This window comes from Vigna radiata, chromosome 5, assembly GCF_000741045.1.
Source record: "Vigna radiata var. radiata cultivar VC1973A chromosome 5, Vradiata_ver6, whole genome shotgun sequence".
NCBI classification, from domain to species: Eukaryota; Viridiplantae; Streptophyta; class Magnoliopsida; order Fabales; family Fabaceae; genus Vigna; species Vigna radiata.
Window position 1 is genome coordinate 24,232,969 of NC_028355.1, and position 12,957 is coordinate 24,245,925.

Genomic DNA, 12,957 nt, shown 5'->3' on the forward strand with positions numbered 1-12,957 from the left:
AAAATTTTCAGTCGTCACCAGTCTTTTTTTTTAATAAAAAATAAAATAAAATAAATATAAAAATTGATTTTTATGTATTATATTATTAATTATAATGTAATAATTTAACATGTAAAAATAATAATTATTTTAATTTATATACATATATATATATATATATATAATAAAAAATAAAAAAATTAAAGAGTCACATAAGTGAGTCAACCTGGTCCAATTTATTTTTGACTAGTCAATAAGATGCTGACTCATTTTAGGTAATGATGTAGCATTACATAGCTGTTGGGACATAATTGGATAATGGATAGTGTAGGTTCGTAAAAATCTATGGTTTCATGACACTATTTGAGCTAATACAGTTATCAGTTAAGATAAATAGACGAATCACAATCCTTTCATATATTAAATATGTGCTTTCACACATTCGGCAACTAATGGACAAAGACAATAAGCCATGCCTCACAACACAGCAAGGCAATTCAATGAAGCCCCATATGTGTTTTATATTTATTTTTTTTAAATGTAAAACATTACATCACAAACAAAAATTCGTGGTCTACCTACTTCTCACACATGGAATGAAAATGTTTACTGTAAATTTGCATCCACTTGGAAAAGGATGAGTTTGTGAGGTTAAATTAGATTTAAATTCTATTATGTTAATATACATTGTTTAATTCCCTTTAGTGTTTTATTGTACTTATTCCTTTAAATGGATCAGGTTTACTTGATTTTCTCCCATGATGTGGTGTACTAAAGGAAGACAGGTAGCATATCCTAGGAAGGAACAAACAAGACATAAAGCTGTCTCATGAGAGATGAAATGTCCTTTCACAAAACATCATTGTGTAGCTTAGCATATAGTATTTGAGTGGAATATATGAATGGTGTTTGTAATGCTGTTCAAATTCAAGATTTGTCTAGTCGTAGAAAGTAGCTGATATTTCCAATGACATCTTGTTTGATATTTAGTACTGTATAATAGGAGGCAACATAACGGGTTTCTCTAGATTGATAAACAACATATTAAATAAAGCCACCTAAACCTAGCTATTTTCAACGCTAACAAAATGGTGCTCCTTGTTCCTACGCTGAAGTGGATAATCTTTTTCGCTCTCTTCATTTTTTCAGGCAATGCACTTCTCCTTTATCTGCTGCTTCTCTTCTGTTTTCACTACATGATGCTATGCTCTAGCCTTTATAGCCGCCTTTTCTTCTGATTTGCTCACTTAGCCTTCAATATTCTCTGCAGATTGCTTCGATCCGTTGGATCCAACTGGGAACATTTCCGTAACTTTTGACATTTACCAACGTACAGATAATGGATATCTGGTAAGTACAATTACACAGTTACCTAGAACTTGAGAAATATCAAACAATGAAAATGCAAAATTTCCAATCAACTTGGCAATTGATCCACTTTATACTATAGGCCATATATCCGGTGGTTTGCAAATTACACTAAATAGAAGCATTTGAAGTTTATTCTTCTGACACCAACCTAGTTGTTTGTTGCATAGAATATGAAATAATGAAGCACACAATTAGAATCTTGTTTTGTTGTTGAAATCAGAACTAGAATCGAGCTTGGAATGTGTTGTGCAGGCAAGAGTGACGCTTCAGAACTACCATCAGTATCGGCATGTGGAGAAACCAGGGTGGAAGCTAGGATGGAAATGGGCTAAGAATGAAGTGATATGGTCAATGAGTGGTGCCATAGCAACTGACAGAGGGAATTGCTCGTCTTACAGTGGCTCTCAGATGCCACATTCCTGCAAGAATGATCCCATCATAGTTGATCTCTCTCCGGAGGTCTCAAAAAACAGGTCAGAGCATTGTTGCCGTGGTGGCCTCCTCTCTGCCTGGTCTATTGATCCTTTCAATGCATTCTCTTCATTTGAACTTGAAGTGCGCAACGTGGGAGATAACCCACTTGGACAAGCACCTAACAATCTTACATTGATGGCCCCAGGTCCTGGTTACACTTGTAGCCCCCTTCTTGACACTGATCCCTCAGTGTCCTCAGATTTTGGGGGACTAAGACAAGTTCCTGTTCTCAGTAAGTTAATCTTCTTTTTTGCCATGTAATATTCTCATTCTCCTGCAACAAATGCTCTTTTCTTAGTCATACACAATCATAATCATAATCATATCAATGCAAGGATTACATTTAGAGTTTGATTTCCTAACAGACCTGCACAGTAAATGTAAATAGACTTTCAGAGTAGTGACTACAAAACTCAACAATCTAGTGTGACAATCTTGGATTTGAATTTAGATGACAGTAAATGATTAGTTCCTTAGCACACATTTAAATTTTGCACTTCAGGAACTTGGAAATCAACATGTGCATACTCCAGTTTCTTAGCAAACACATTACCGGTATGCTGTGTTTCCCTCTCATCATTTTACAACCCCATCGTCACATCTTGCCGAGATTGCAGTTGCGGATGCAGAGAAGCAGATAAAAGTACTGCGTCTTGCATAAGGTGTATTTCAATTGCTCACGTTTCTGTGCATGCCGTTACTTTCATTCTCTCTCCCTATTCATTTGTGTGCTTATATAACCAGGCCTGATTCATTGTCACGGTCCAATGAGGACAACACGATTGAAATTGTTGAATGCACCGACCACATGTGCCCCGTTCGAGTCCATTGGCATTTCAAGAACAACTATATGAACCAATGGAGAGTAAAGCTTACAATTTCTAACTACAATTACAACAAAAACTACTCCAACTGGAACTTGCTGGTCCAACATCCTGGTTTCACTCAAAAAACATCAGCCTACAGTTTCAACAGCACTAAACTTCCCACTCTCGGAATCCAAGGTACTGTCTTCATGATCATACACTTCATTTACCATAGCTATATTAATCAAAAACTCAAACTAGTCTTAAATTTTTAGATTTTTTGTAGCCCATCATCATTTTCTGAAAGAAATCTTAAATTTCACCCACTGTGTGGCAGATGGAGTTTCCCTGTTTTGGGGAATAGATTATTACAACAATGAGCTCTTGCATTCTGATAAGGCTAAAGTGGGTGTTGTGACAACAGAAATACTATTGGATAAAGATCCAAATTCTTTCACAATAAGTAATGGATGGGCATTTCCTAGAAGAATATATTTCAATGGTGACAACTGCGAAATGCCTTTACCTGACAGGTTTCCCATGCTGCCCAATCGTAGCTCTACTCTAGCACCTTCTTCTTGTGGTTTTATTCTCTTATTTATCCTTTTGTTTCTTCCCCTATTACTCCTTTAGATTTTCACATACCTCATTTGTTAAGAATGTTTTGTTATTTCTTTGCATACATTTATATCAGATTGAAAATGGTAAGTCCATGGGACCAAAATTTGAAAAGCTCCCTTATCATCTATTATTAAATAAGTGAAAAATAATAATATCATGACACACTTTTATATTCATTTGACATAGAATACCAAAATAAAATGATTCTATATAAAGTTTTATAATTTTTTAAGAAATGAAAAAATAAAAAATAAATAAAATAATATAAAATGAATATAAAAAATATTAATATACCAAAGAATATTTTTCATAAGTGAATATTTTAAATTCAAAGATAAATAAATAATAAATAATTTAATATCTTTTTATAAATAAGTTAAATGTAGATGCCATATCTGTATTTATATGAATACCTATTAAATCACATTCATATTTCGTCTCTAGACAGTCACTTCTTCAATTTTTTATAATAAAATAAAACTAACACCATATTTAGCTTTTAAATACTACTTATATTTTAATAAATACCGCTTATCTCTTACATTTTTAATAAAACTAATAATCGCTTCTCTTATTTTATTTAAAAATATTATATTGATTATAACTTAAATAAAGAATTATAAAATTTTAAAATATAAAATTTAAAGGATCTATTTTATAAGAATAGATATTTTATTAATAAAATAAAGAAAATAAGTATATCGTATTATTAAAAATATGGAAAAATGAATATCGCTTATAAAAAATATTTAAGAATTATAATGAATATTATTTTATTAAAAACCTTTAAGGTTAAATATTTAATTTAAAATTGTAAGAAATGTTATTTAGTATAAATTTATGGAAGGTAAATGAAATTTCTCTATTGAATGTTATCACCCATTTATTATTTATCCAGCTTTGAATTCATAAATTCATATTTTCTTGATATTTGTACATTTTAACTAATAAAACATGATATCAAGAAACAAAGTAGTGTTCCTAACACTACAATTACTCCTATATTTTGAACTTCTATTATAAGACGTAAAATATATCGGTTTCTAACACATATGCTATAGTATGTTGTATGATAAATTAAAGACAAAAACTAAAATTAAAATTATAAGACTCGATTTATTCGGAAGAAATATGGTTTTAAAGTAGAAGAAATGTGAAATTATCTTTTACAAAAAAGTCTATAAACATATTTAAACTAACTTATTCATTATTTATTTATTTAAACTTCTGACTAACCTTTTTTTTAATTAAGTTTCTCGATTGGATCGTCATCTATTTTACAATCGGATTACTCAAGAGAGAAGAGAATGGCGAATGAATTAAAACGTGCCTATCAAAATTTGAATAGAATGAGTTATTATTTTGTCTATAGTAAATTCTGTATATATTTTTTTTAAATGTGAATATTCTACATGCTATTTATTGGAACCAATTGAAGAATAAAATTGTACTACTAATATGATTAAGCAAATATCTTGGTCGTACAAATTGAAAAATTGGAATTTAAGTTGATTTTAACTTTAGTAAATAAGTGTATATTAAAGTTTATAGTCATTTATATACTTTAATTATTTTTTTTTCGAGGTTATTCAACATGTTTGATTTTGTTTATAATGTCAAAAAAATTATTGATTAAATATATATATATATATATATATATATATATATATATGTATGTATGATTATTTTTTATAATTATCTAACTTTCATTTAATTATTATTTATTATTTTTATTTTATATATAATTAATTTTTATTTCTTAACATTTGATATTGAAGAAAAAAAATTAATATATTTTGACATCGAATAGTTAATATTATCATGTGTTTTTTTAGTAAATTTTACTTTTTTGTAAAGAAAATAGTTAATATTTGGAATAATAGATGGACAAACACAAGGACGATATAAGTATACCTCTTTCCTACATAGATGAGAGTCAAACAAAATTTTCATATCCAATTAATATAAAAAAAAATTACTTTGAAATGAAATAATTCTTACATGTAAATTAAAGTACACAAAATAAAAATATTGATAATAAAATAGTAAAGTATCTAAACAAAAAACATTTTAAACACTTATTAAAAAAATCGTTTAATAAAGACTTGATTAAAAATAATTAATTTTGCGAAAGAATTGGCCGTACCGTACCTATTATTTTCATGGACATAATAAAAATTAAAAGGAGACATTTTATTGTTGAAAAAGAAAAAATGTTATAGCGCGATAACAGGACTAAGAGTCTGCAGCAAAAGAATCAGAGGAAGAAGGCATGGCGGGTGAACCCAAACCTCATATCCGACCCATATCAAACATCGTCATCGTCGTTGGTAACTTACACGCCGCTGTATCTTATGCGTTGTAGTGTTTTTGTTTTGATGGTGTTAATTTAATGCTGTATTCAATGGAATGAACAACAGCTATGGAGACAGAAGCACTTCCCATCGTCAACAGAACCACACTCTCACATTCTCTACTTTGAAATAACTTCGCTGCTAGGGTTTCTCCACTCAAGCACAGTACGTCGTCTTCCACCACAGATCCAATCGGTGAATTTTCTCTTTTCACCGTTCAAATCAGCCTCTCCTCCGATTCAGCCTCTCTCTCACCGAATCTCAACCTTTTCCACCGATTAGAACCCTTCCTACCTCGAACCCTAACCTTTTTACCGATTGAAACCCAAAACCTAGGTTTCTCTCCGATTCCGGTCTTCCGTTGCGTCTATTGTTCGTTTCTCTGCTCGCTCTGCGTCAGATCTAAGGTTCCTCGCCTGGATGGAACTCATCAGTTTTAGTAGCCATTAATATTTGTTTTGTCCCATTTGAGGACGAACAAAACATATACGAGATTGTTCTTTTTTTCTTGTTTAAAAGATGTCAGCTTTGATTTCGTCTAGTTTTCTACTGCTTGTTAGTGAGTCACTCCACTTGAGAAGGGCTTTGGCCGCTTCTAGATCTGTTTTATTGCACACTAGTGTGAAGTGTATGAGCCTGGTGGAACCTAGTCATGGTTCCCTCACTCTCTCTAGCATAGGTTTCCAAACTGAAACTGAAGCTGATAACAGAAGCAAATCTAATAAGGTTAAGCTATTTGGTTCACCCAGTGAGAATCTCGAGAGCAAAGGAAAGCCCATTGACACTATTGAAAAGAAGAAGAAAGCATTTAAGGTTGTAGAAAAACAACAAATGGAGTTTGCCCCTTTTGCTGCAAAGTCATTTTCAGAACTTGGGCTCTCACATGTGTTGATTGAGAGGCTAGAGAAGGAGGGTTTTACTGTTCCGACTGAAGTTCAGTCTGCTGCAGTTCCCTCCATTCTGAACAACCGTGATGTCATAATTCAGTCTTACACTGGTTCAGGGAAGACACTAGCTTATCTGCTTCCTATTCTCTCGGTTGTTGGACCGCTGAGGGTGAAAGGTGATGATGGTGATGAGAATGGGAAGAAGTTAGGAATCGAAGCAGTGATTGTTGCTCCTTCTAGAGAGCTTGGAATGCAGATAGTAAGGGAGTTTGAGAAGGTGCTAGGAATGGATAACAAGAGAGTGGTTCAGCAACTTGTGGGGGGTGCGAATCGAACGAGACAAGAAGACGCTCTCAAGAAAAACAAACCTGCAATTGTTGTTGGCACACCTGGTAGGATAGCAGAGCTGAGTGCATCTGGGAAACTTCGCACTCATGGATGTCGATATTTGGTGTTGGATGAAGTTGATGAGCTCTTGTCTTTCAATTTCCGTGAAGACATGCACCGGATATTGGAGCATGTAGGGAGGAGATCAAGTGCAGACCCAAACTCAAATTCGGCAAAGACTGAGCGTCAGTTAATCATGGTTTCTGCAACTGTGCCCTTTTCTGTTGTAAGGGCTGCTAGAAGCTGGGGTTGCGACCCTCTTCTAGTCCAAGCTAAGAAAATTGTCCCACTTGAAACTTTCTCTCCCTCTGATCCTGTCACTCTATCCCGGTCTTCGCCGAGCTCAGCTATGCCATCTCAAGCAGCTGTGGAGAGTCTGCCTCCTGCTCTGAAACACTACTACTGTGTGACAAGGTTGCAACACAAAGTTGATGTGTTGAGAAGGTGTATTCATGCACTGGATGCCAAATATGTGATAGCTTTCATGAACCACACTAAACAGCTAAAGGATGTTGTCTTCAAGCTGGAGGCCCGTGGAGTGAAAGCTGTGGAGTTACATGGGGATCTAGGGAAGCTTGCTAGGTCAACAACCCTGAAGAAATTCAAGAACGGTGAGGTGAGAGTTCTGGTGACAAATGAATTGTCTGCAAGAGGGTTGGATGTGGCAGAATGTGATCTTGTGGTTAATCTTGACTTGCCAACAGATTCAATTCATTATGCACACCGGGCTGGCCGAACTGGTCGGCTTGGTAGGAATGGTACAGTGTTAACCATATGTGAAGAACCAGAAGTGTTTGTTGTGAAGAAATTGCAGAAGCAGCTGGGAATTCCAATTGCATCATGTGATTTTTCAGAGGGGAAACTACTCATCACTGAAGAAGAGAAAACATTAAGCACTTCTACAAGTTGAGGTGTTGTATTTTACAAGTTATTTATCATTGATGCAGTTTCCATGTTCTTATATTTAATAATTCTTCATATTGCTTCTTACCTATTGTACTTATTGACAACTTATACATAAGTGAACACCAGATAAGTGATAAGGGTAGCCTATATTTGTTTCACATAAACCACTTATTGATTCAATTAGTTTTCTCTCTATTGGATATAGAGTTATTGCCTTTGTGTTTATGAACAACTTGGTCACAGATTACTTTGGAAAGCATGATTTATATAAAATCAGTAGCATCGGATCATCTATTCTAACAGCTGTTTAAATTTATCTTATCATCAGCTATTGGACCATTATTAAGTAAAGTGAGTCCTACGAACTTCACACTTCAGGCACGAAATCATCTTTTAGAGAGCCCACAGTTTTGTTAGGTCTGTAAGATTTAATTATGTTTAAACTCAAATTATAAGAGGTTCATGTTCTTCTAAGTATGGGCAAAATTTGTGATGGGTCACCGTTGTTAATTAGGTTAATGATGTATTGATTAAAGTGATAAGCTTGGAAGAATGAACGAGTTTCTGTTGCAATCAAAACCACTATGACCAAACAATAGAAAAAGAATAACAGGGTTTCTGCTGAGTTTTGTCTAGATTAGACTTTTTTTGTTTCCTCATTGTGTTACATGGGTGGTAGTTTGGATGTCTCTTAGAACAACTATAACATGACCCCACCTACATAAAGAGAGAGAGTGGCAATTTGTTTTGCCTGCTACGAGTCTTGATCCATTTCTTTCAGGGGTTGATAGTATAGGCACAATACCATCTGCTCTTGTAACATATGCTGCTATTCAAGCATTACAACCGGACTTGATCATCAATGCAGGCACTACTGGTGGCTTCAAGGTTGGCACTGTCTTCTCCCATGGCAATAATAGTGTTAGAATTGTCGGATTACTAGTTTTGAACTCCCAAATCTCCATGTTATATTTTTTGCATCTCTTCCTGGGTTAGCTTGTTTTGATCCTCTATCTGTTAAATTATTGACCTATTCATTTTTGCAATAGTTTATCGAAAGATGTGGTACAATGTTTTTCCTTCTTTATCCACACCGGTGGCCAAGTTGATGTAATTGTTTTGAATATGATCCTGTAATCTATGTTAAATACTGCTTCTTATATTTTTCTATTTTTTTTTGTGATGAATAAACTTATAACATAAGTGTTTTATGGTAAAAATCAAGTAATCTGTTGCATTATTTGTAAATGATCATTGATTCTATGTCTCACAATTTTATATATAAATTGTTCTGTAATCAAGAAATTGATTGCTAAAATGTATGACTCTGTGGATGGACAATATGACTGACATGTTGATGACAAACTTATTTTCTACCAGCATGTGCAGTTGTTGCCCACCCCATTGGTGTACATGATTCAAATATTAACTCTCAGTAAATCAAAATCTTATGATGATTATACAAGTTGTTAACATTATTATGATTCGGCTATATGCATGTGTGTGCATATGAACATATTTTTTTAAATAGTGTTTATTGTTGAATGCTTTCAGGCCAAAGGAGCTAGTATTGGGGATATTTTTATTATATCAGATTGTGCTTTTCATGACAGAAGAATCCCAATACCTGTAAGTGTAATTCCTCTTGATAGTCCTCGATTGTTGTTTTTTACACTCTTCTCTGTTTGGAAGTGCAGTTGGCTGTGTCAAGTTTTTATTTAAGAAAGCAATTAATGGAATAATCTATGATGTTAGTGTTTTGGTACTACGTATGTGTTGGGGGAGAAGGTGTGAAGGGTTAAGAAAATACATCCTTTCTCTTGTTTTGGCTTTTGTTCTATCTATTTGGGATGCTTGTCTCTCTTCTAACTTGTATTTCTTCTTTATTTCCAATAATATTATTTAAACCAGGAAAAAGAATTATCGTTAAATTATTTCAGCATATCAGCTTGATATACTTCTTATGCTTTATTTTCCCCATTGATCACAAAGGAAAATATGAGTAACGGTTGGAAATCCTACATCAATTGAAAATAAGATCAATTTCCAGTGTTTAAGTAAAGACAATCACCACCTTACAAACTAATTTGGTGAGGTTTAATTAGACTTAAACTGACTTTCTAATATGATATTAAATCCTATCCTAACGAGGTTTGTAGAACATGTAGTGTTATTCGCTACAGACCACTCACAAATATCTCATCCATTGCATGAGTTGTACATACCTTGGCCTGAAAGATGTGTGTTGGAGATTCTATGTCTATTAAAGATAAGACTAAATTATAGTATCTATACCTATATATAAAGAGGATATATCTTTTTGTGTATAGAATTTTTATTTCCATTTTATATTTTATAATATAATTATTAAATGATTATTTTTTAAAATATAATCGTTAATTGATTTTTTAGAAGTAATCGCTATTTTGAAATATTTTGTAAAACTGATACATGTTTCTCTTTTTTCTCTCTCTTTTGTTTCTTTATTATATTTGTGATTTCTACCACTAATATTAAGTTATTTCTTACTACTCTTATTATTTTTCTCTTATATATTAACTTAATCAATTTGCATATATTATTAACTTAAAATACAATTCAAATAGAGACAATCTTACAAGTTGGTTTTGTTTGGACAATTTAGACTTAAACTCACTGCTTAATAGTAAGTATGGTAGTTGACCTATCGATATCATTTGTGCAATTACTATATACCAAAATTATGTCAAGTTAGGTTTTAAAGGCTTATAGTGTGTTAGGTAATTAATCCAGAGGATTACGTAGTATTTTTCTCATAAAGTTTTCAATTGTCGGTTAGGAATCTTATTAACAACAATTTGGCTAGAGACATAGAGTAACTTATTTCAATAATTATTGGTCAATACTAGTGGATTTAAAATTTTAAAACTTTTGTTGAGATATTTCATTTGTGAGATGAATGCTAAATAGATGTACAGGTTTATCTTTTAACCCTTTCTGGGGGTGAGGGGGGTGAACAAGAACAAAGCTGCTCCGTGCTCACAATGTAGTGAGTAAGAAGTTTTTCTGTAAACATTAATATATATAGACATGAAATGTCTTGCAGGGTTTCGATCTGTTTGGAGTTGGTTTACGTAAAGCCTTTGATACACCAAACCTTACAAAGGAGCTGAATCTAAAGGTGAGTAATATTTGATAAAATGTATACGCTTCTGCTGAAAACAAAACTCTCCATAACGGTTAATCTTGCCGATCAAAACAAAAAATTAACAGCTAATCTTATTCAAAATTTATATTTCCAACCCAAATCCCTCGATATCACAAAATATTGTCATCTGAATCATTTGCCATCTGTTAACCGGATTACCTGGATTGAAGAGATGCAAATGCCATCTTGTGAAGTTTGTGCATTCGAGCACAAAAGTTATCTTCCTATTTTTATGATTGTCTTGGCTTGACACTTTGGAGTTCATTTTGGATTAGATTCTTACTGATAACAATATGCGTATGATTAGACGATCAAGGACTAATTTTGAAGCCAACATATAATAATCTGCGCAAGAGAAATGTTAGGAATGCATTCTTCTATACATTATTTTGAATACACTTTTTTTGTTGACTAAAATTAATTGGAAATCACAAAGATCCCAATAAGTTTCAAGCCCTATAAGAGTGTTAGAAGATGTATATTAATGAGTGAGTTGCTAACACTCGTCATGTGCCAAAAGATATGTCTAATCTATTTTTCTTATTTGGCTCGTTGGATATACATCTCTGCTGATAAATTAGAGATTTACATGTTTAATTCATTTTCAGTCAGTCTAATATGCAATCAGGGAACGAAGAAAGCAAACCATTTTATGCCAATGCAAAAAAAATTGTCTAGCTTCTGCCAAGTTGTTGGCCTTTACTTTGTTCAGGTCATTAATACATTTATCTCTTGCTGTTAATACTTTATGTTTATGTTTCTTCATTTGACTCATACCTAATTTGAGGCAAGGTGGCGCAATCTTGTCATAGTTTGATCCCATACCCAATTTAGAGGGAATTGAATGGAACCGGTTTTTCCTTTATTACCATTAGTGTAAGATGAGGTTACAAATACATTGCTGCCTTTGCATTAATATCTTGCAAGTGAATAAGCCGATTTAACCTATATAATAATAGTAGTCTTCACACCAGATGAACATCATACTCTGGAGCATGGATATGTTCAATAATCCATTTTACAGTTGAAGATCAAGTACACATGTGCCTTGATTTGCTTCACTGTGTATTTGTTGCCCGATTCTATCGTTGTTTTTACATTACTTATATGTAAAACTTGAACTTTAAACGACATTTGCGCATATTTTCAGGTGGGTAAATTGTCTACCGGTGACTCTTTAGACATGACACTGCAGGATGAATCATTAATCATGGCAAATGATGCGACAGTTATAGATATGGAGGTAAACTGACTGGGAAATTCCACTCATCTATTGGGAATTGCATGAATCCACATATCCTCAAATAACATGTCGTGTCATCAAATAAATCCCCATTTAAGTATCAGAGGACTGAATAACTAACTAGTAATTGTTCTGATCTTTCAACCGTGTAATATAGGCTTAACTCCCAGTTTCAACATTTTCTTCCAGGGAGCAGCTATTGCTTATGTTGCTGACCTTCTGAAAGTTCCTGCAATTTTTGTAAAAGCTGTAACTAATATCGTTGATGGTGACAAACCGATTGTAGAAGAATTCCTGGAGAATTTGGCAGCAGTAGCTGATGCACTTGACCCGGCTGTTGAACAAGTTATTAATTTTATTAATGGAAAATCGTTATCTGAACTTTGACAAGCAAATTTCACCTTCCAAGTCGTTGTATATTCAATCATGGTGGGCTTCAGCTAGAACACTCGTTATTGATTAGGAATTTGTTTGAAACTTTAGAAAAATTAAACCCAGTATAAACTGAAGATATTGCAACCCTTCCTCCTTTCTCTCTGTCGTACTATTCTGGCCTTGCTGGCTGTACAAGTTCTCAGTCAAAATTTGTGGCATTCACAGTATACATGTACACGAACCAAGTTTGAGAAAAATAACAAACTATATAGAGAATAATCATTGCTTCATGACAAACAAAAGTAAAGTTATATTTAGTGGAGCTTTCATCAAGCCCAACAAAATCGAAATTCGTCAAAAACGTATT

At 33.2% G+C, this 12,957-nt stretch overlaps 2 protein-coding genes across 4 annotated transcripts; both read left to right on the forward strand.

Annotated features, from left to right (window-relative positions):
• Positions 1-1,067: 1,067 nt before the first annotated feature.
• LOC106760500 (COBRA-like protein 2) lies at positions 1,068-3,263 on the forward strand. The gene is made up of 6 exons (XM_014643929.1): positions 1,068-1,128; positions 1,250-1,329; positions 1,603-2,056; positions 2,327-2,486; positions 2,569-2,828; positions 2,968-3,263. Exons 1-6 carry the CDS (start codon positions 1,068-1,070, stop codon positions 3,261-3,263), a joined length of 1,311 nt encoding a protein of 436 aa, XP_014499415.1.
• Positions 3,264-5,465: 2,202 nt separating this feature from the next.
• On the forward strand, positions 5,466-12,760 carry LOC106760501 (DEAD-box ATP-dependent RNA helicase 47, mitochondrial). 3 transcript variants are annotated; one of them, XR_002667938.1, is made up of 6 exons: positions 5,576-7,790; positions 9,340-9,414; positions 10,871-10,945; positions 11,581-11,684; positions 12,123-12,215; positions 12,373-12,760. XR_002667938.1 is itself a non-coding variant. In XM_022781093.1 (2 exons), exon 2 carries the CDS (start codon positions 6,125-6,127, stop codon positions 7,787-7,789), a length of 1,665 nt encoding a protein of 554 aa, XP_022636814.1. In that variant the 5' UTR covers positions 5,466-5,581; positions 5,672-6,124; the 3' UTR covers positions 7,790-8,010. The 3 variants fall into 3 exon arrangements, 2 of the variants coding, with proteins under 2 accessions (XP_022636814.1, XP_022636813.1); XM_022781093.1 differs by lacking the exons at positions 9,340-9,414; positions 10,871-10,945; positions 11,581-11,684; positions 12,123-12,215; positions 12,373-12,760 and having other exon boundaries at positions 5,466-5,581; positions 5,672-8,010; XM_022781092.1 differs by lacking the exons at positions 9,340-9,414; positions 10,871-10,945; positions 11,581-11,684; positions 12,123-12,215; positions 12,373-12,760 and adding an exon at positions 8,567-8,672.
• The last annotated feature ends 197 nt before the right edge of the window (positions 12,761-12,957 follow it).